This window comes from Lampris incognitus, chromosome 18 (genome assembly GCF_029633865.1).
Source record: "Lampris incognitus isolate fLamInc1 chromosome 18, fLamInc1.hap2, whole genome shotgun sequence".
In the NCBI taxonomy this organism is placed as follows: domain Eukaryota; kingdom Metazoa; phylum Chordata; class Actinopteri; order Lampriformes; family Lampridae; genus Lampris; species Lampris incognitus.
The window spans coordinates 28,948,249-28,968,643 of NC_079228.1; the positions used below are offsets into that span (position 1 = coordinate 28,948,249).

At 48.6% G+C, this 20,395-nt stretch overlaps 1 protein-coding gene across 2 annotated transcripts in view; it reads right to left on the reverse strand.

Annotated features, from left to right (window-relative positions):
* Positions 1 to 2,379, reverse strand: part of efna1a (ephrin-A1a) — a 20,167-nt gene extending 17,788 nt beyond the window's left edge. Inside the window, exon 1 of one of the 2 annotated variants that reach the window (XM_056298144.1) lies at positions 2,024 to 2,379. In XM_056298144.1, the coding sequence (XP_056154119.1) occupies positions 2,024 to 2,121 (98 nt within the window). In that variant the 5' untranslated portion in view covers positions 2,122 to 2,379. The remainder of the gene's footprint in view (positions 1 to 2,023) is intronic. The other variant, XM_056298143.1, reaches the window with a different exon arrangement.
* Positions 2,380 to 20,395: the final 18,016 nt, after the last annotated feature.

Sequence of the window (20,395 nt, forward strand, 5' to 3'; positions counted from 1 at the left end):
GTGATTGATGAGAGCCAACCCCCCCCCACACACACACACACACACTAAGGGAAAAGATGAAGTCAACACCAACACAAAAGAATGATCGGTCGAACGGGAAACGATGAAACCACGAGAACAAATTGAAAGAAAGTTCCCATTTGACGTTATGTTATTTCCGTGAAAAGCAGGATTAACTGTCGGGGGGGGGGGGGGGTGGTAAAAACAGCAAGTGGAAGGATTACCAATATATTTACAGGAATGATCACTGTTGTGCCTCTGCTGTGACGCAACAAGACGGCTCCACATCTGGGCCAACTTCACTCTACTGTGTTGTATTAATAGAGAGATGATAATGACAGATGCGGCGCTGGCATATGGCTTTCCTAGAGGAGGGGACGCTGCCGTCTCGCTGCGAGGGGCATCTCGATGGGAAAACGTCCCCCACGCCAGACTGGAGAGAGGTGCCGTGGATGTCGCAGCCCCTGCAGTCAGGCCCGGGCTTGCGTCGGCTCACCAGTGAGAGTGCGTATGTCTAACAGTGATTGATTGAGACGCCGTCAGTTTGTGTTATTGGGTGTGTGTGTTGGTTTGTAATTGAGTAAGTGTCTGCCAAGAGACCATGTTTGTGCTTGTCAGCGTGTGTGTAGGTGGTTGTGATCATCAGTGTGTGCGCGCGCGCGCATGTGCGCGTGTTTCCGTGGGTACATGCACATATGCAAGCGCTTGTGTGGTGGGTGAACCTCACCCTGCTCCCCACATACCCAAGCCATCATCAGCCATAACTCTCATTGACCCCCCACTTATTGTGAATGGCCCCTAACCCCAACAATTTGAGCTCCAATTTCTGCTCCCCGAGCAATCCATCTCTCTCCCACAGCGTGACCTACTGGGCAGGCCTCAAGTTACCTCCTCTGTCTCTGTCATATACCATTACGACTCCTCTTACCAGCTGAAATATGAGCACCCCGATGTCTCCCTGACAGACCTGTCGACCCCGTGCGATATCTCTTGATTTAGGGGACAGAGTCGACTCCCACTCCACACAAAGGGTAGGGGGACATACTTTCAGACGGTGTGCAGGTCGCAACAGTTATTTCAACGCTGCCATTGTGACTCGAAATGTTAAGATCAACACAAAAACATTCCCTTCTTGCGACACTATAAACTTAGTTTGCATCAGACAATTCATCAGTTCAGCTGGCACATCACAGCAGAAGGACACAGACGACTGGTGGTTATTTTGATGATGCTTCAAGCTGTTTTTGATAGCAAGCATGCCTACATCTTAACAGAATATGTGCATGTGCACTTTGACATTTTGAAAAATGGGGAAGCATTTTCAGATATTTTCCACAGATCATGCCCCTTAATTTCTTTGTTGTGCACCTAAAAAACTCAATTGAGCACCACTGCAAAACATCTGCCTGTAAGGCCTTTGACTTTAAACATGCAGTATATGTATATGATACACATATATGAGACGGGCTATATCACGCCCTGTATCTGGAGATAGTGAGGGCTAAGTTAAAAGTCACGAGCCATATATACACACAAGTTCAACCTCTACTACCAACAACCATCTTCAGTGAGTCATCTGTCCTCCACAGTAGAATGAAATGCCTTGTTTAAACTAGCTGGCTCAATCTGCTAAAATGTAGACGACATAAGCATATGCAAGTAATCCTGCAGCACAGGTATAAACCTGACCAGGTTTGGTGAGGAGCTGCATGTAAACAGTGTAAGAATAGGGTGCAACTCCCCCTCAAAGTTGCAGAGCCAGAGTGGCGGGGAGCGGGCGGGCGGGCGGGGGGGGGGACTCGTATTAACATAACAACGGCGGCCAATTGCTTGCATCAGTCAATTTAACACGCTAGCTGAACATGCATGCTCTCAATACTTTAAATGCATGTAAAAAATAAAAAAAAGAAAAGAAGAAGAGTTGCAGCAGCTTGATCAGCACTGAGAAATACGACGACTGAAGTTCTTGCGCAACTGCATTTAGGATGGCAAGTGTCTGGTAGGGAGCAATATCAGGACTTACTTCGGGTTGGTGCTGTTCCAGTAGACGCTGTGCCGCTCCGCAGACGCAAACCAGGCGCTGACGTTCAACACCACGTACACAATCCAAACCAAATCCATGGCGGAGAGGAGCAGCGGACGCGTGCAGGAAAAAAAAACCAAAACAAAACAAAAAAAAAACAACACAAATCAGGTAGACTGTGTGTAATACCAAACAACAACAACCACAAAAAAGGCGTAATACGTCCGTGCACGGCGGAAATGCAAGCACGGATGTTTCTTTTGCGTTCAGCAGCGACGGACAAACAAACGCGAACCAGTCTCTCGCAGGGACGCGCCGCGTGCACAGCGTAGGTCAACGCGCGGTAGTGAATGAAGCGCAGAGCTGCGCGCGGATCAGTTTTGTGAAACGCCCACAACTCCCTGCCCCGCCCACTCTCCCGTAGGAAACCAATGAAGAGGCCGTCCGAAAGATTTTCTGACGGGGTTTCACCACCCCCCTCCCCCCCCCCGTAGTGCTCAAACGATCCCTGTACATGTATTCAACTCGACTCCATATGACGCCTAGTTATGCCACACAAATCAGCACATCGTTTCCAGGAACACGTCTTAATAAGAGCACGTCTTCCTTTGACGTGCGTTGGTTTCCGCCCATTTTACATGATGTGATAGAAATGTTTTGTTCGTTTTTTTGTAAACCGGAAATAATTCATATGGTGATTGTTTTCGCTGTATGAAATTGAATTTTTCGTTTCATAGATTATTCTCATTGTTTAAGTTACGCTCGAAATGGTGCAATAATGGACTCAAACGTGGAATGGGCCTACCGGACACAGGCCCAGGGTGGTCCAAGGGGTCAGCGGGCCCCTAGGCAGAAGTCGCTGCTGCCAATGTTTCATTTCTCACTGCAGTCGATGGACTCACCCAAACGTGTCAGTAACAGCACAGTATTAGTGTGTTTAGACGTTGCCTTTGTTATTATCAAAGGTGACTTTAACTGAGCTCATATCTGTGGTTGTAGGAGGTGTATTTTGTTCATGTTGTTGACTTTAACTGAGTTTACCTGTGCTGGGAGACAGGGGAATTTTAGACTCATACACTGCCTATGGATGTATAGCGCACTTATGGCACAGTGATGGACTCACCATGATTCCTTGGAATAAATAGTTGTTGTTGCCCCCCCCCCCATATGATCAGTCCTGAAGCTGTAAAATTTCAACCTTAGCAACGTTTGCAAACTCAGTGCTATGTGAACCTGTTTTTTCAACGAGAGCAGTCAAAATGACCCCATTACTTCCATCTACAAGGCCTTTGGGTTGTATTTGAAATGCGCCCAAGATTCCGATACCCAAACAAACTACCGATTGTATCTTTAAATGGATAAAGTGAAGACATAACACCCACCCAACCCCTCACCGCAGCCACACTGTAAAACCCAATGCTCATTTTCTGTTTCAGCGACGCGAATGATCTGGGCCGCGGGCATCTTTCTCAGCCAAATGAACCATGACACCACAAGGGCTTTGCAGGCCTGTTTCTGCTTGACGCGACAGTTTATTTGCCGCGCCTGCTCAGCAGCATATGGCTTACAAAGGTATCGCACCGACCAACTACAATACCAGGTAGATACAAACAGAGGGGGCAACTAACCGATTACCGCTCCTCATCTGGATTGGTTGCTCACCATCTGGGACAGCCAGTCCAGATGAAGAGCGGTAATCGGTTAGTTGCTTTAACGGCTGGGAGGATTTGGCTTGATTTCCAGATGCGGGTGAGCTCCACGGATGCGGATAATAACACTGAGGCGATATGGTGCCTCCTTAACAAGGCCAAGAAAAGAAAATGGGAGCGAGGCAGACCGGGTGTGCTGGATACTGCATAAGCTCCTGATGTAACAAGAAGGTAACACTTAATCATTACACTCCGTGACCTGATAATAGAAAAAGGCATCTTACCACCATACCGGTGGTCTTAATAGTTTAAAAAAAATCAATTGCTGTTGTTTTTTTTTTGTAGATATTATCTGATCCGGGATTGATTCCATGCAGAGCCTTGGAGGCAATCAACTCAGATGACCACGTCATAATACTTGTATGTGTTATATAATCCTGTGTGCAGTGATAACACAGTGTAGACTTAGTACAGGAATACAGGGAAAGATTAAGTTGAGAAGCCTCCTCTGAGACCGGTGTATCTGCTGAAACAGAAATATTCCACACCGAACAGCATAGCAGTATGTACAAAATGAGACATCTGTGTGTAACGTTTTCCTCCAACAAGTGTAACTAGATGGTGATGGTGTGCGGGTCCCAACTCAAACAGGTCACCCTAAATCATGTGCTTTGTATTCATGAGTAGTCCTCATCCCACTTGATGCACTTTTTTTTTCCAGAGTCCAATTTGTTCTCGAGCCTTTTTTCTTTTTCTCAGCTGGAAGACAGCAGGGTGAGAAAACTGTCAATGTAATTGCAATTCACGCTGACATGAAAAAAATTGCGCTGGAAAAGCTTTCACCACACCGTTTGATGTCGAATCATTATCGGGGGATAAAATGAGTAGCTCTTTTATATCACATCGCCTGTAGCAGTAAATGAGCAACTTAAATTATGAGCTGGAACATGACTGCGGGTTGACTAAGGCTTTTTTTCCAGAAATGGATGCAAGCATGAACACCTGCACACCAGCATGGATGAGCACACACACACACACAACACGACACGCACAAACACTCACATACACACAAACATACACACACATGCATTGCGCACACACACACAAACACAAGTGCGCACACACAGACATTCGAACACAGACACGACCAAATTAACTTGCTTTAACTTACAAACAACAGGATTTGATCTAATCTCTGGTATGAAAATGAGACAAAGGAAAATAGTTTGAGAAATAAATATTCAGTGTAGGTATAGAAACACCACCATGATGGTGGCCCAGTGGTTAGTACTGTTGCCTTACAGCAAGAAGGTCCTGGGTTCAAACCCCAGGCTGTCCCAGGTCCTTTAGACGGCACGGTGGTGCAGTGGTTAGCACGGGTCGCCTCACAGCAAGAAGGTCTGGTTTCGAGCCCTGGGGGTAGGCAACCTTGGGGGTCATTCCGGATCATCCTCTGGTGGAGTTTGCATGTTCTCCCCGTGTCTGCGTGGGTTTCCTCCGGGGGCTCCGGTTCCCTCCCACAGTCCAAAGACATGCAGGTCAGGTGAATCATCCGTACTAAATTGTCCCTAGGTGTGTGTGTGTGTGTGTGTGTGTGTGTGTGTCGGCCCTGGTGATGGACTGGCGGCCTGTCCAGGGTAGTCTCCTGCTTCCCAATGACTGCTGGGATACGCTCCAGCATCCCCGTGACCCTGGTTGGGGATAAGCGGCTTGAATAATGGATGGATGGTATAGAAACAAGATTGTCCATAAACGACTCCTCATTTTCATTTCATTGTATCAGGCAGCATAGACGGATGATGACGAAGGAAAAAAGTGTCGTTAAACTTAAAAGAAAATTTCTCCTTCTGCACAGCAACAGCCGAGCGTCCAGTTTTCGGGAAACGGCTGTTTGAAAGTCTGACTGAGTGACTGCATTATTCAGCTATACCCCAACAGCCTCAGACCACATCTAATCCCCCTCTCGGCTGTGCCAGTTCACTCCTGATGACCTGGTCCGCAGCCGGGTGAATCCAAAGGTTGGGAATGAGGATCGGAGTTTATACAGCTATATTTAACAGATACACAGTGAGTCACCTTCAGTGGGCTCTTGTCTCCTCTCAAACAAGCCAGCACACCGTCCCTTCCAATGCTGTCCAAACACAAATGTTACGAGAGAAGTGGCCGGTCCACATGCCTCCTTCCCTGTGAATACCAATGAAGGGCTTAATGACAGACTGTCACCGTGCTCTCGTCCCCATACAATGCTACAACAGTTATTTAAATAATGGAAACAGGTAGTGTGAACGGTGAGGCAGCCCTGCCGTGTTCGGTCCAGTGGCGGTCTCATTACCTCGGCCTCCCAGCGATGCCCCCCCCTCTCCCCCCGCAGTCATTCAATTGAACGCCTCTGCAGGAGCTGTTTCTGAAACGAGTTCCTTCTCGGGGAACAATGCGAGTGAAGTGCTTTCCTGTAATTAGCATTGTACGGGTCCGCGTGCACTTATGAAACAGAGATTCAGTAAAGATGGCACGTCTGCCACCACACTGCCCGCTGTGAAGGACGGGCTTGTTCTCGTGTCAGTGCTTCTGCTCACCCTTGCATGAAAACCGGTTCGCTCCGAGCTTTCCTGAGGGCAGTAGACGGCGCAAAGCTGTTAATGATTAGATGGAGAGATTTTAAAGCAAAACAACAGTAATCGGAGAACAGCGTAACAGCTAACCGAGAGTGAGGCGTTAAAATGCCCCCATTGTTATTTAGCAGGCAGTTAATTATCGGAGTAAACAACATGATGGTTAATTATGCTTGGCTGCGGCCAATGATCTGTGAGCTGGCTGAGATGTGCTCTCAGGTAAGCTTATTAGGATGACACATCTCAGTCAGCAACCTCGCCAGTCTAATATCCGCTGTGACTAGACATCAAAGCACATGCGTGCACACACGTACACATAAGCACACTTACATTTGTGCAGTTATATGCAAGCTCACACACACGCACGCACACACACACACGCACACACACACACGCAAAAGCAGATACAGATGGAAACACACAAACAGACAGATACATGTACTCACATGCTAGCACCCACCCACACACACACACACACACACACACACACACACACACACACACACACACACGTACACTACTCCAACCAAGCTGAGAGACAAAGAGCAGCAGAGAAGGAGGCAGATGAGGAGGAGGACAGAGCAGAAAAAAAACACAATGGTTAGATAACAAATGTGTAATACCAAGAATGAAAGGAAGTGTGAGGAGGTGTGTGAGAAGAGACAGGAAATAAGCTTTAAAAATATATACCGCAGAGGGTTGATCTGCACAAAAAAAAAAAATAAACACATATGAGAAGTACAGCAAAACTATGATATCTACTGAAAGATTGAAAGATGGAAAGATGGAACAAGAGAAAGAGAGTAGGTGGAGAGACTTCTGCATGAGGGAGATTGGATGGTGGGTAAGAGAGTTGAGGGAAGCAAGGAATGTATACAGAAAGTGTTAGCTCACTGTGTCCAGTCCCACAGGGTCTTAATCAATACATCAACGTTCAGCCTGTCTGGATCTTTTTTTTTTCCTGCAAAAAACGTGCTCTATTTTTCTGAAAGCATGCTTGTTCATGTTTTATCTACCTTTTTAAACACAGAAATGTGCTATACTAAATTGCTCGATGTAAAAAAAGGAAAACAAAGAGGAGAAGAACGAGTGAGGGGACTGGAAGAAAAAAAAAAGCTGGAAAAATGGGAAATATTCAAAAACGGGGAAATAGCAAAAAAGGAGGGTGCGAGGGACTCTGAGTACATTAGGAGAGAGAGAGAGCGAGACAGAGAGACAGAGAGAGAGAGAGAGAGAGAGGGAGAGAGAGAGAGAGAGAGAGAGAGAGAGAGGAGAGAGAGAGAGAGAGGAGAGAGAGAGAGAGAGAGAGAGAGAGAGAGAGAGAGAGAGATGGGGGAGGGCGACCGGTGTGGGGCCTGACAGGGCTTTATAAAGATGCACAGCAGTGATTTAAGAAAGCAAAGCGATGTTTAAGCAGAGGGTGGGGTGTGGGGGAGTCGTGGGGCTGAGGGAGGCCGACCATGTGAACCAGAGGGGGCAGGTGAGAGAGTGTGATCCGCAGAAAATAGACCGTATATTTACCAAAGTAAATTTACAGAGTGGGAGAGAAATGGAGAGAGGCAGAGACTCAGATAGAGGGTGAGAAAACATCAGACGAAAAGATTTTCAAAGAGGAGACCTAGAAAGATGAAAATGCTGTCTGAACACACTATGGAGAAGGAGGTACAGACAGACAGACAGACAGACACACAGACAGACAGATAGACAGATAGACAGATAGACAGATAGATAGATAGATAGATAGATAGATAGATAGATAGATAGATAGATAGATAGATAGATAGATAGATAGATAGATGATCTACAGACAGACAGGTGGACAGACAGACAGGTGGACAGACAGACATCATCAGCAGTTACTCAGGGGTTGAGCATGACAGTACTCCCTCTGGGTCCTCGGGTGGGCATAGAGGCCGATCCTGGAGCCACATAATGAGAGGACGCCTGAGCGTGACAGCTTTTTACGTGGAGTGGCTGATGCTCCAGCAGCCACCACACGGTCCTTGGCAGGGGGTGGCCAGAGTCCAATTACATAGAGAACCAAGATGATTGGGGACCACACTCTGTTGCAGCCTTCATCCACCTTCCCCTGGAGACATCTTCTGCCAGTTCCGCCATTGAGGTCTTTGTTGGATCGTGCTTCATCTGGAACCTCGCCCTTGACCAAGCCGTCTTGGGTGACCCTACCAGGAGCCAGCTCCGGACGGCATAGCTGTTGGGACATTAATACACACAAGCTTCTCCACCACAACAAGGTGGCGATCCAGGAGAAGAAAGACAGATAGACAGACACACACACAGATAGACAGACAGATGGGCACACAGACAGACAGACGGATAGGTGGACAGAGAGGAGAATAAGGAAGTGGTAGCAAGTGTTGCACAAGAGAGCTTTGTTGTATTGACTTCACATGTATAATCAAATGCTTATGAAAATAACAGTGTAGAGCTAAAAAGAGTGAGAGACTCTAGATAGAGGAGAGACGGCAGGTGAGAGGAATGGAAAGTAGAATGCAACATTTTCTTTCTCTTACGTGTCCATAGAGTTAAGAAGAGAGAGAGAGAGAGAGAGAGAGAGAGAGAGAGAGAGAGAGAGAGAGAGAGAGAGAGAGAGAGAGAGAGAGAGAGAGAGAGAGAGAGAGAGAGAGAGAGAGAGAGAGAGAGCGAGGCAGGGAGAGAGAGGGAGAGAGAGAGAGATAAGAACTAGGCAAGGTAGCAAATAACACATGGAAGAGCTTTTATCATTCAAATATATGCAAAAAGAGAGCTGGAAGAGAATGAAAACTTAGATAGAAAAAATAGTTTCATTCAAATATATGTGCATAGAGCAAAGGAGACCGAGAGAGAAAGAGAGAGAGCGAGAGGGAAGAGAGAGAGAGGGAGAGAGAAAGAGAGAGAAGAGAGAGGGCGAGAGAGACTTGAATGTAAACAAAGAGGGGGAGGTGGACAGTATGAACAGGCTGCACGCTTGCAGACTCCTCAAGAGCTCCTTCGGTATTTCAGTATGCATGTGGGCAGCTCCACAGACTCCAGTATAGCCACAAGCTAGCAGCGGAACAGAAAGACGAGGGAAACGGGAACGCAGGTTGCCTTGGAAAAGAAAAGAGCTCGTCCCCGGTCGGCAGACTTAACTTTGTGTCCAGGGAGACTGAACCCGGAGAAAGGGGACCACCCGGAGGCTGTGTTTACCCCGGCTTTCTCCTGACACAACACAACAAAACAAAACAACTTGCAAATGTACTGGGGCTTAGGCTTGAATAGCCCGCCCACTTAATTACAATTTCACACCAATTTCCACACAGTGACAACACTGCAGCGTGGACAAGGCTGGAGAGACCAAAGTAAGAGGAGAAAGTCACGTGACACCACCCTGTAAACAAGCCTGCACACATTACCCATGCACGATGGGGCTTGAAGCGAAAAGCGCCACAAGGCTCTAATAATCTCACTGGGCCAGCTGAGCACCTTTCTCCAAGAGGTAGATGGGAACTGAGTATAATGACAGGACTCGCCGTGTTTGGAAAGCCAAGCGCTTTTTTTCTTCTTTCTTTCCTCGGATGGCGCTGCAGGATAGGTACACCTGATCCCAGAGAACAGTCAACAAAACTGAATCTGAGAGAGAGGACAGGATGTGCTCACGGCTGTCAATCACAAGGATGCTGGAACAGTCCCCACGCTTACTCATTACCTCCCAAAAAAAAAAGGGCGGAAATGCCAGGGCCTGCACCTCTCCAGCCCCGAAGAGCCACAATCTGTCCAAAGTGCCAAGACCCTCCTGACACTGATAGGCCTTAGGGAGCCTGGAGGGAGCGAGGAGACAGTCGGCAGTCGGCATTCTCCACAATAGTGCCACAACCTGACAGTCACACTGACAGTGAGTGACACCGGCACTAACAAGAGGGCATATTTTACGTTCACGTTCACACGGCGGCTAAGCTAGCTTTGCTGCTGACTCGTGCTGACAGATGAGCAGAAACACTGACGCAACGCTCCGGCCCTGCAGATGCTTTCTTCTCTCTCTCTCTCTCTCGCTACGCGTTGTGCTGATGATGGGGGAGCCAACAACTTGCATCGATAGAGTCTTATATAACTGGAGATGCTTTGGGGCTTTTCAGCTGAAATACAAGAGGAGACGGTGTGAAAAATGTGCAGAGCAGAGGTGCGGGTGCACACGCAGAGAGACGATATTGACTGGATGGCTTCCTGGTTTTCAGCTGAAACAGAAGAGCATGGAAGACAAGAGTCGATGCGCCAAAGTCTGAAAAATCGTAGAGAAACAGTGGTGAATGCAAATGGCAAGAGTATCGTTGCTGTGTGTGTATATATGCCATGTGGGTGTGTGTGTGTATATCCATCCATCCATTATCCAAACCCCTTATCCTGCTCTGGGTCATGAGGATGCTGGAGCCTATCCCAGCAGTCACTGGGCAGCAGGCGGGGAGACACCCTGGACAGACCACCAGTCCATCACAGGACCCACACACACACACACACACACAGATTCACACCTAGGGACAATTTAGTACAGCTGATTCACCTGACCTACATGTCTTTGGACTGTGGGAGGAAACCGGAGCAGCAGAGGAGACCCTCGCAGACACGGGGAGAACATGCAAACGCCACACAGAGGAGAACACAGGATGACCCCCCAAGGTTGGACTACCCCGGGGCTCGAACCCAGGACCTTCTTGCTGTGAGGCGACCGCACTAACCACTGCACCACCGTGCCGCCCGCCCCGTGTGTGTGTGTGTGTGTGTGTGTGTGTGTGTGTGTGTGTGTGTGTGTGTGTGTGTGTGTGTGTATAACTTCATTAAAAGAAACACTCAACAGTAGGGAAAGTGCGCAACAAATAAGGAGCAAAATAATCTAGAGATTCAAGCAAATTCTTTAATAGACAGGACAAGCTTGTGTCGTGCCATATTCACGCTGATGATTGCTTATGGCATGAAACAGGCTTGTCCTGTCTATTAAAGAATTTGCTTGAATCTCTAGATTATATATATATATATATATATATATAGCTGTAGGAAAAAAAACTTTAATGCATGACAGTACAAGCTTGTTTTGTGCGTCATGCACTCATCAGCTGCCAATGTGATTAAACAACAAACACACAGTCAGTAAACACACACATACGCACACACACACACACACACACACACACACACACACACACACACACACACACACACACAAATATATTCGTGTGTGTGTGGTCTCGAGGTGCCTCGGAGGGCATCTCTGTTAAGTGTGCGGTGCTAAAACTCTGCTTAATAGCAATTACCCCGCCCACCATTCAAAGTGGCACATGCTGCCCCTTTGCCCCGGCCTCTGCCTCACGACTTATGGGGAATGAGAGAGAGAACATTTTACAGCCCCTGACCTCACCTCCTTCTCTCCATATGAACAGCCCTCCCTCTGCCACGGCACACTCCGTTCGCAAGAAGCTATCCTCTCCTTAAGAAAATACAGACTGGGGCATGAGGAAATGAATTTTATTGCCCCATTTTCCCTCCCGCCCTCCTTATTGACAAAGGCCCCCCGCCACAAAGCGTGGCACTTGGCTCGCCGATCTCATTACTTAAAAAGAGGAAAGGAGAAATGAATTTTACAGCCCCCCAGTCCTGTCTGTCTGGTCACACACACACACACACACACACACAGTCTGTTTAAAAAGAGTGCACACACACACACACACACACACACACACACACACACACAAATACATACTAAATGCACTGCACGTGCATACACACATACACACACACACACACAATCACATGTTCTGTTTAAAAAGTGCACACTTTTTAAAAAGAGTGCACACACACACACACACACACACACACACACACACACACAAATACATACTAAATGCACTGCACGTGCATACACACATACACACACACACACACAATCACATGTTCTGTTTAAAAAGTGCACACTTTTTAAAAAGAGTGCACATACGCACACAAATACATACTACATGCACTGCACACACACATACAAGCACACACAAACGCACACACACATGCACGCACAAACACATATTCTGCTTAAAAAGAGTGTACACATGCACACACACACATGCATGCATTGCACACACACACAAATGCACGCACACACGCACGCGCGCACACACGTGCTGTGTTTAAAAAGAGTGCACGCACACCTCCGGTTTGAAGTGGCACACTCCACCAGCTCCCCCTTGCTCTCATTACTTAACAGGAAGATTGGAAATGAATTTTACTGTCTATCTCCTTTCTCCTCCCGCCAGCGCCTCCCTGACTCACCCACACTGCCCTATTGTCTCGCTCCTCTGTGAGCCTTAAAGGAGGAGAAAATCAATTTTACAGCACCCACTCCTTGAGAGAGAGAGGGGGGGAAAGCGGCACACTTTGGATTTCTTGTCTCTTCCTTTTCTGCGTATCTGAAAGAGGGCAAAAATCAATTTATGGCCCCCGCTCCTGTTTTACGGCCCCCGGGCTCCTCTCCAAAAGGACGCGGCACACTTTGTCACCAAGCCTGGGCGGCCGCTCCTCCCATTACCATACAGGTGGTGTCTTTTGTCTGCCGCACGGACGCACTCCTGCACCCTGTGCTGCCCCGTGTGTTGGCTCCGAACGCCCCCACCGAGGAGCGAGGGAGCCCTGAAAGGGGGAGGGGGGGCACAGGGGTATTAAAAGGTCACTTGAGATAAACTGGCCCTTCTGTTGTCACACCTCCTCCAACACCTCCTTCAGATAAGGTAGAGTCGTTAGTCTGGAGCTGGAGCTGTCCTTTTTCCCCAGCCCAGTCTATGTTTTAGTGGGTGGAGGCAGGGGAGGTGGGCGGCGGAGGGGGGGGGGCGGCGTTAATCTCCCGTCTTGATCTCGGTAAAGTAATGTCGGCTGGCCGAGCTTAACGTGTGAACACTCACATTTGACCCTTGAGAGCGAAGCTCTACAAAGCGCTGCTCCTTTTTTTTCTACATGGCGGATACGCTGCGACGCTACACTCTCAACGGCGTGGGTCACGGCGAGCACCCACTCCAACACACACCTCCTCGTTCTCCCCCCACCACCACCCACCCCCCACCCCCAAGATGTGCAATGTTACCGCAACCTCTTTTACATGACTACACACATATCTGCAGCCCAGATGCTGCCCACCCCACCCCACCCCACCCCCCGCCAGCCTCCCTCCTCTTTTTCCTTGTTCTCTGCCCCCCCCCACCTCCTTCCATCTCCCCCGCACCACTTGTGGCTGCTGCTCCAGCAGCCTATTCATTAACAGCTTCTTAATGCTCCCAGATGGGATGACTGTAATTTATGGTGCAGCCAAGTGCTGTGTGTTTTTGTTTGTGTGGCTCTGTGTGTGTGTGTGTGTGTGTGTGTGTGTGCGCGCGCATATGTTTAACCAAAATATATGCAAAGCTGGGCAGATTTGTTTGTATGTACAACTGATTAGAACTAATGCAAAACGAGACAGCACCTATGATCACATAAACCGACCGTCCTCGGCCATTAGGCGCCGCGTCTGGAGGTAAACTGGGGGCACAATATGCAAATGTGTTTCACCGGCTCTCCCTCTTCGCCCTTCGCCTGACTCCGCCAAAAGCACGTATCTGCAGAGGGCAGCCCGAGGACAGCCATTAAAGCACATATTTAAGGTTTTTTGTTCGACACACTCGATGAGGGTTTTGTCTCCACAACTGACCTCAGAATTTTCCTCCCCTCCTCCTCCACCGCACTTGGTGTGGCCGTCGGTCTGGTGCCACCGAATTAACATGTCACAGGTTTGTCTGTGTGGGAAGTCCCCTTGTTCACAGGGACACGGACCTGAACATATGTGCTCAGTGTGGGCGACGTGTAGGAATGCACACGTGTGTACGTGTGTGTGTGTGTCTGTTTGTGTCTGTGATGTGTGTTTCTTATTGTGTATGGGTGTTAGTGTGTGAATGTCTATGCATTGTGTTTGTGTGTCTGCACGGCTTTGTCTGTAAAGGCATGCTCATGCATGCATATGTGTGTGAGCATGTGTGTGTATGTGTGTGTATGTGTGTGTGGGAGTGTGTGGGTGCACGCATGTGTTCGGGGGTATGTTCACACGCAGGCCCGTGCATGTCTGACTGATGTTCCCCATCCAAACCTCAGCTCACGGATGCTGGCACGCTCGCTCCCAGAGATTGTGGAGTATTGATTCCCGAGCTCTCTCTCCTGGGGGGCGGGGCGGGGGGGGGGCAGGGGGGCAGCAGCGGTCGTGGGTGGGGATGACAGAGGTTACACAGATTGCGGGCTGCCTCCTGTGCCAAGGAAAGCCGGTTTCCTAGAAATGGAGACACAAACACTCGCACAAATAAACAAAACGGACGCCTCGCCTCGCCTCTCCTGAACACGGGCACAGCAAAGCACACGTACAGTAAAAGCCCCCCCCCCCCCCAGCCGCGGCTGGCTAAACAGGAAACAGTTAACGCATGAACAGACATGTGCCGTTACACATAAACATGGACATACGTGCGCTACGTGCACACACGCGTGCACAAACTGCTGCGTAAAGAGGGAAATTTCCCCTCCTTGGCCATGTTGCATTTCCTGCTCCTCCCCCTCCCCCCCCCCCCCCCCGTCAGTTTGTTGGAACTCTTCACACAGTAAAAATAACCCATTGGAGGGCCAGTCAGCAGCGGACGGGCCCCCTCTGAAAACACAGGGCGCCCACATCGCCTGTTAACAGCACCACTTCTATTTGAGGAGACGTGCGCTTTGGGCAACACCGAGGCTCCGGCGGTGGGAATGGCGGCTTCGGAGCGCGGCGCTGCATTGTGGGAAGGGACCCTGGCGACGGAGGTGAGGGGGTGGGTGGGGTGGGGGGCCTCGACTGTCACACCTTTGAGCACTTATCCCTAATTGCCTCATTTGGACTGAACCTTGCTAATGGTTCACAGACGCGACACATGTGCGGGGAGAGACCGAAGAGGCCGAGGTGATAGCGTGCCGCACGGCGACATCCTGCGCTGTGATATCCTGCCCACTCAGGCTCCCGAGCAAGAAAACCAGATGGAGAAGGGTGCTAGCGCACTGCTTCAGCACACGTGCAAGCGCTCGGTGCATGCACGCATGCACGGCTGCACACGCAGGTTCGGGGACTTATACACCAAGTGTCTCGCCGGGAGGAAAACAAATACAGACGCTAGGATTTTTGGGGCATATTCGCAACCTTTTTAAGCCTACATGGATAGGCTGGCACACACCAACACACACACACACACACACACACACACACACACACACACACACACACACACACACACACACACACACACACACAAACTCTCTCACACAGTCACACCGGCCAAGTATGTCCTCATCGCCAGCATGCGTAGATAAGTATATGTGTGTGTGAGTGTGTCCTCTCTGACTTTACCACAATGCACAGCTGGCAAGGCGGGAGAGACCCGAGTGTGTCAGTGTGGTCAGGTCAGGGGCCCGGTCTCTCTCCACTCGCTCCACCGCTCCTCCGCTCAGTCTTTTCCTCTTCTTGTCCTCTCTTGGGGTTTTCTTCCTCTTTTTTTTTCTATCTCTGCCTTCCTCTTCCTTGGTCACATTTTGGCACGTTTGTCCGTCTGCCTGCCTATCCATCCAGACCTCGGCCGTTCCCGCGTCTCTCACAACACAAATACACAAACACTCGCGAATGTATGCGAAAATTTAAAAAAGAAAAAAGAAAAGAAAAGGTCAGACTAAAAGAGGAAGGACAAAGAGAGAGGGAAAGAAGCACGACTTCCTGGAACTGCAGAGACACGCATTTTAGACAGGCACCAACAGGCAAATATGGACATTTTCGTTGGGTCTAAAATTGCAGCTGAATAAGCTCAGATGCTCACAAACATCAACAACTGACTGCGTCTGACAGGCCTCTCGTGTGAGCGCTGACCGCATTACAAATGCTGAAACTAAATACTCTCAATGTTATACAATAGACTAAAAAGACATGAAACAATATGAAAACCAACTTATCCAAATACTGGCACTGGCGCGGAGAAAAATAGCTGTGTGTATCTTAAATAACTCTGACATGGGAGGTCTTCGAGACCGTAACCAAACGGAGTCCTGTGGAATATCAGTCTGTACGAGCGCAGAATTAAACTGATGTCAAACATGGACAAAAGGTCAATCTGTCATTAGATTACCACATGAGACAAACACTACACATGTATATGTGTTTGTGCATGTTGTGTATGCATATGGCTATGTGTGTGCTTGCTTGTGTGTCTGTGCGTGTGTGCGTTTGGATGAGGTATGATTAAAAAGCATTTTCTCAGAATCTGTTATTATTTCTGCACCGCGGAGGCCTCGGGCTTTCTGGAACATAATCCGTCTTCAAATTCCTTTAAAACTTTATCGACAATACGGGGGAGATACAAAAAAAACAAATCTGATGGAAAGCACTTAGCAGCACTTGTGGCAGCGAGTCAGCAGTAGTGGAATCGATGGGAATGAGCGGTCCAACGGCGATCCAAAACGGCTCGCATGCACTCTGTGTTTATCTGTCGACTTTCATTTTCCAGAAGTGTCAGGCGGTGACTGGGGTCACTGGTGACTTGCAGCAGCTCGGGGGGGGAGGGGCAGCTTTGACCTCCAGGCAGGACAGAGACCCTGGTGGTCACACGCCACATGCCCATGGAACAACTCAGTTTGATCTCTGACTTGACCTTTCAACCCTCGGCTTTGGACAAAAGCATCAATATCTGTGGAGGATCGAGTTTTTATACTCGTGACATATGAATTGTGAGCACTCATGCAGTCGTTCCCGCTCTTATTAATATTGTGGAATATTACTAAGATAGGATGTGTGTGCAAAAGGGCGATGCTCAAATCGGGCATATACTAATTGGTAAAATCATAAAGGTCCAGACACACACCAGCATCGGCTGACAAGATGGACGCTCCTATTCATTTTAAAATAAAAAACCCCACACCAGCAACATCTAACTCCACATCGACACGCATGGGCGGCACAGCGGCCCAGTGGTTAGCGCTGTCGCCTCACAGCAAGAAGGTCCTGGGTTCAAACCCCAGGGTTGTCCAGCCTTGGGGGTCATCCCAGGTCGTGCTCTGTGTGGAGTTTGCATCTACTCCCTGTGTCGGGGGGGGTGCAATGCACACAGGCGCCGTATCAGCGGGGCCGCCAAAAGTACAGTGCACAGTAAACAATTTCTGGTTATAGGCCTTTTTTTTAAAAAGTTTAATATCTATAAATACTATTACTTAGAGGAGAATTTTGGATTAGAATATATAGTTACGTTACATTTTTTAATTATAATAATTTCTTTCTTCGTACAGTCTTTTGGCACCCCTGCTGATGCGGTGCATGTGTGTATTGCACCCTCTGCACCCCCCCCCTTGTTGCACCCCTGTCTGCAGTGGGTTTTCTCCGGGTGCTCCAGTTTCCCCCACCATAAAAAAAAGACATGCATTAGGGTTACTACTCCTGTCTGTGCCCCTGACCGAGGCACGGCAAGACGAACTGGAGTTGGCCCCCGGATGCTGCCCGGCGGGCTGCCCACTGCTCCTAGCTACACAGCTAGGATGGGTTAAATGCAGAGTGTAATTTCTCTACAGGGATCAATAAAGTATGCCAAAGGGGTGTCCGGGTAGCGTAGCGGTCTATTCTGTTGCCTACCAACATGAGGATCTCCGGTTCGAATCCCCGTGTTACCTCCGGCTTGGTTGGGCGTCTCTACAGACACAATCGGCTGTGTCTGCGGGTGGGGAGCCGGATGTGGGTATGTGTCCTAGTTGCTGCACTAGCGCCTCCTCTGGTCAGTTGGGGTGCCTGTTCAGGGGGGAGGCGGAACTGGGGGGAATAGCATGGTCCTCTCACGCGCTACGTCCCCCTGGTGAAACTCCTCACTGTCAGGTGAAAAGAAGCGGCTGGTGACTCCACATGTATCAGAGGAGGCATGTGGTAGTCTGCAGCCCTCACTGGACCGGTAGAGGGGGTGGAGCAGCGACCGGGACGGCTCGGAAGAGTGGGGTAATTAGCCAAGTGCAATTGAGGAGAAAAAGGAGGAGGGGGGGATGTGTGAGCGAAAGGGCGACGTTCAAATCTGGCATATACTTCTTGGTAAAATCATAAAGGCCCAGACACACCAGCAACGGTCAACAAGATGGATGCTGTATTTATCCTAAAATAAAATCCCCACACCAGCGACATGTAACCTCACATCAACACGCATCTACCGACTCACATTTTCCCATTGCAGACCAGTGCTATAAATGACTGATGATGGCTGGTGTTTGTACCAGAGACGGTGTGGGATGTCCGTTGTTAGACGTGGCTCTGCGTTTCTGCTCCAGTGTGTCTTCGGCTTACATGTTTTCAGACCAAGATGCTGAAAGCATAGCACACATATAGCTATTTACACTCAGTATAGAGAGCAAGTTGTGGGCATTGTGGGTTCCTGTGTGTATGTGTGTGTGTGTGTGTGGGAAAGCGAGCATGCATGTCTGCATGTAATTGTACGTGTTTTTGTCTGCATGTGTGTGTTGGTTTTAATGGGTGTGTCGATGGCCTGCAGGTGCCTTTTAAAGGTAGAACAAACACACCTGAGTAACTACAGCTAGGTGATAACAATCTTCCACCAAGCCTTTTTCTTTTCCCTCTCTTACGTCAGAGGAACATGCGACATGCATGGAGACCCGGAATCACACACGTTTAGTCCACGTCTTTGGCCTGAGACGAATTTACTGACAGCTTGGAAGCCGCAGAGCGATCCCTACTGTTGCTGCGCACTACTAGCGTGATTTATGAACTTTCAAACTTGGTGCTACGCTTGCCAAATATGGCTTGATATTTCTGGACTGAGGAGCAGAATGACCTTGGGTACTGAGATAATTGGTTGTGTATGGGGCTACTTGTATTAGCTGAAATACAAATGTCACTGCATACAAGGGCAGCAGCGGCATGCGGTCAAGCCCAACATGGGAGGAATGTCGTCCCATATGGAAAAGTGCTCCACGGCAGCAATTAGAGTAAATGTCACCCACATTGAACAGATTGTACAATGCAACGTGAATAAATGACTACCAGATAGCAAACATCATCTCGGCCCCATCGAAAATTCTGGCTACACGGAAAATGAGCCGTCATCATAAAAACACAGAATCGAGCGGAAGAAAGGGTAGAACCGCATATTGTTAGTGACGTCCCACGCGTTGTTCAAAACAATACCATCAAATCCGTCTCCATGACTCGTCATGACAACGGAGCTGTGCCCTCCAGCCTGTTTACTTGCTGGTAAGAAATCCAATCTCAAATCAAATCAAGCCAAACACGGGGACCTTCGTCTGCCCCGTTCTTTCAGCTCAGCCCTGGCGTGCTACCTTCAAGTTATTTGAGTAACTTAATGAAGGATGAAGGAAAAAGAAAAAAAAAGGGCAGATGGGTTGGACGTGGTCCAGATCTGGAATCCCCATAAATGTGAGGCAGAAATCTCCGAGAGGGAAATGCTTCTCGGGGACTTTTGGACATGATGACACAGGGCTGGTGGGGATAATGGGTGTTTCTGCAGCGCTGACTCATCTCGGCAGTGACTCGGTTTCTAGACCACCGCTTGAGAAACTAAAAAGAGAATGTGGTCCAATAAAATCACAACCCAGTCTGAGCATGTGAATGCAAACCAATAACTGATAAGGTGTTTCTCGATGTCTGAAGTTACTAATTTATGAAACAGGCCTCCAGACATATTGTGCATGCTCAAGCAACGGTCGACGGTACAGAAAAAAACATTGAACCAGCAGCCAGATTAGGTTCAAGGCAGACATTTTGGAGTCAGCAATAATGTTGAGCATTTCTTTTAACTTACTGAGAAAGATTTACTGCAATAGACCAAAGCAGATAGTGTCTAGCACGATGTAAATCACACAAAACTATACTGAATTGATTATCGAATGCTTTTTTTTTAAAGAGTTTCCTTCGTTGGCAAAAACAAACCATCTGGTTCCTAAGCAGACCAAAATAAGACTCGGAAAACATTACTGAGCACAATATGAGCCGCTGCCGGTTCGACAATGGAAACACTGACCCCTCATACCGTAAACTCCACGATAATCAAAGGAATTTTCTCTTGGTA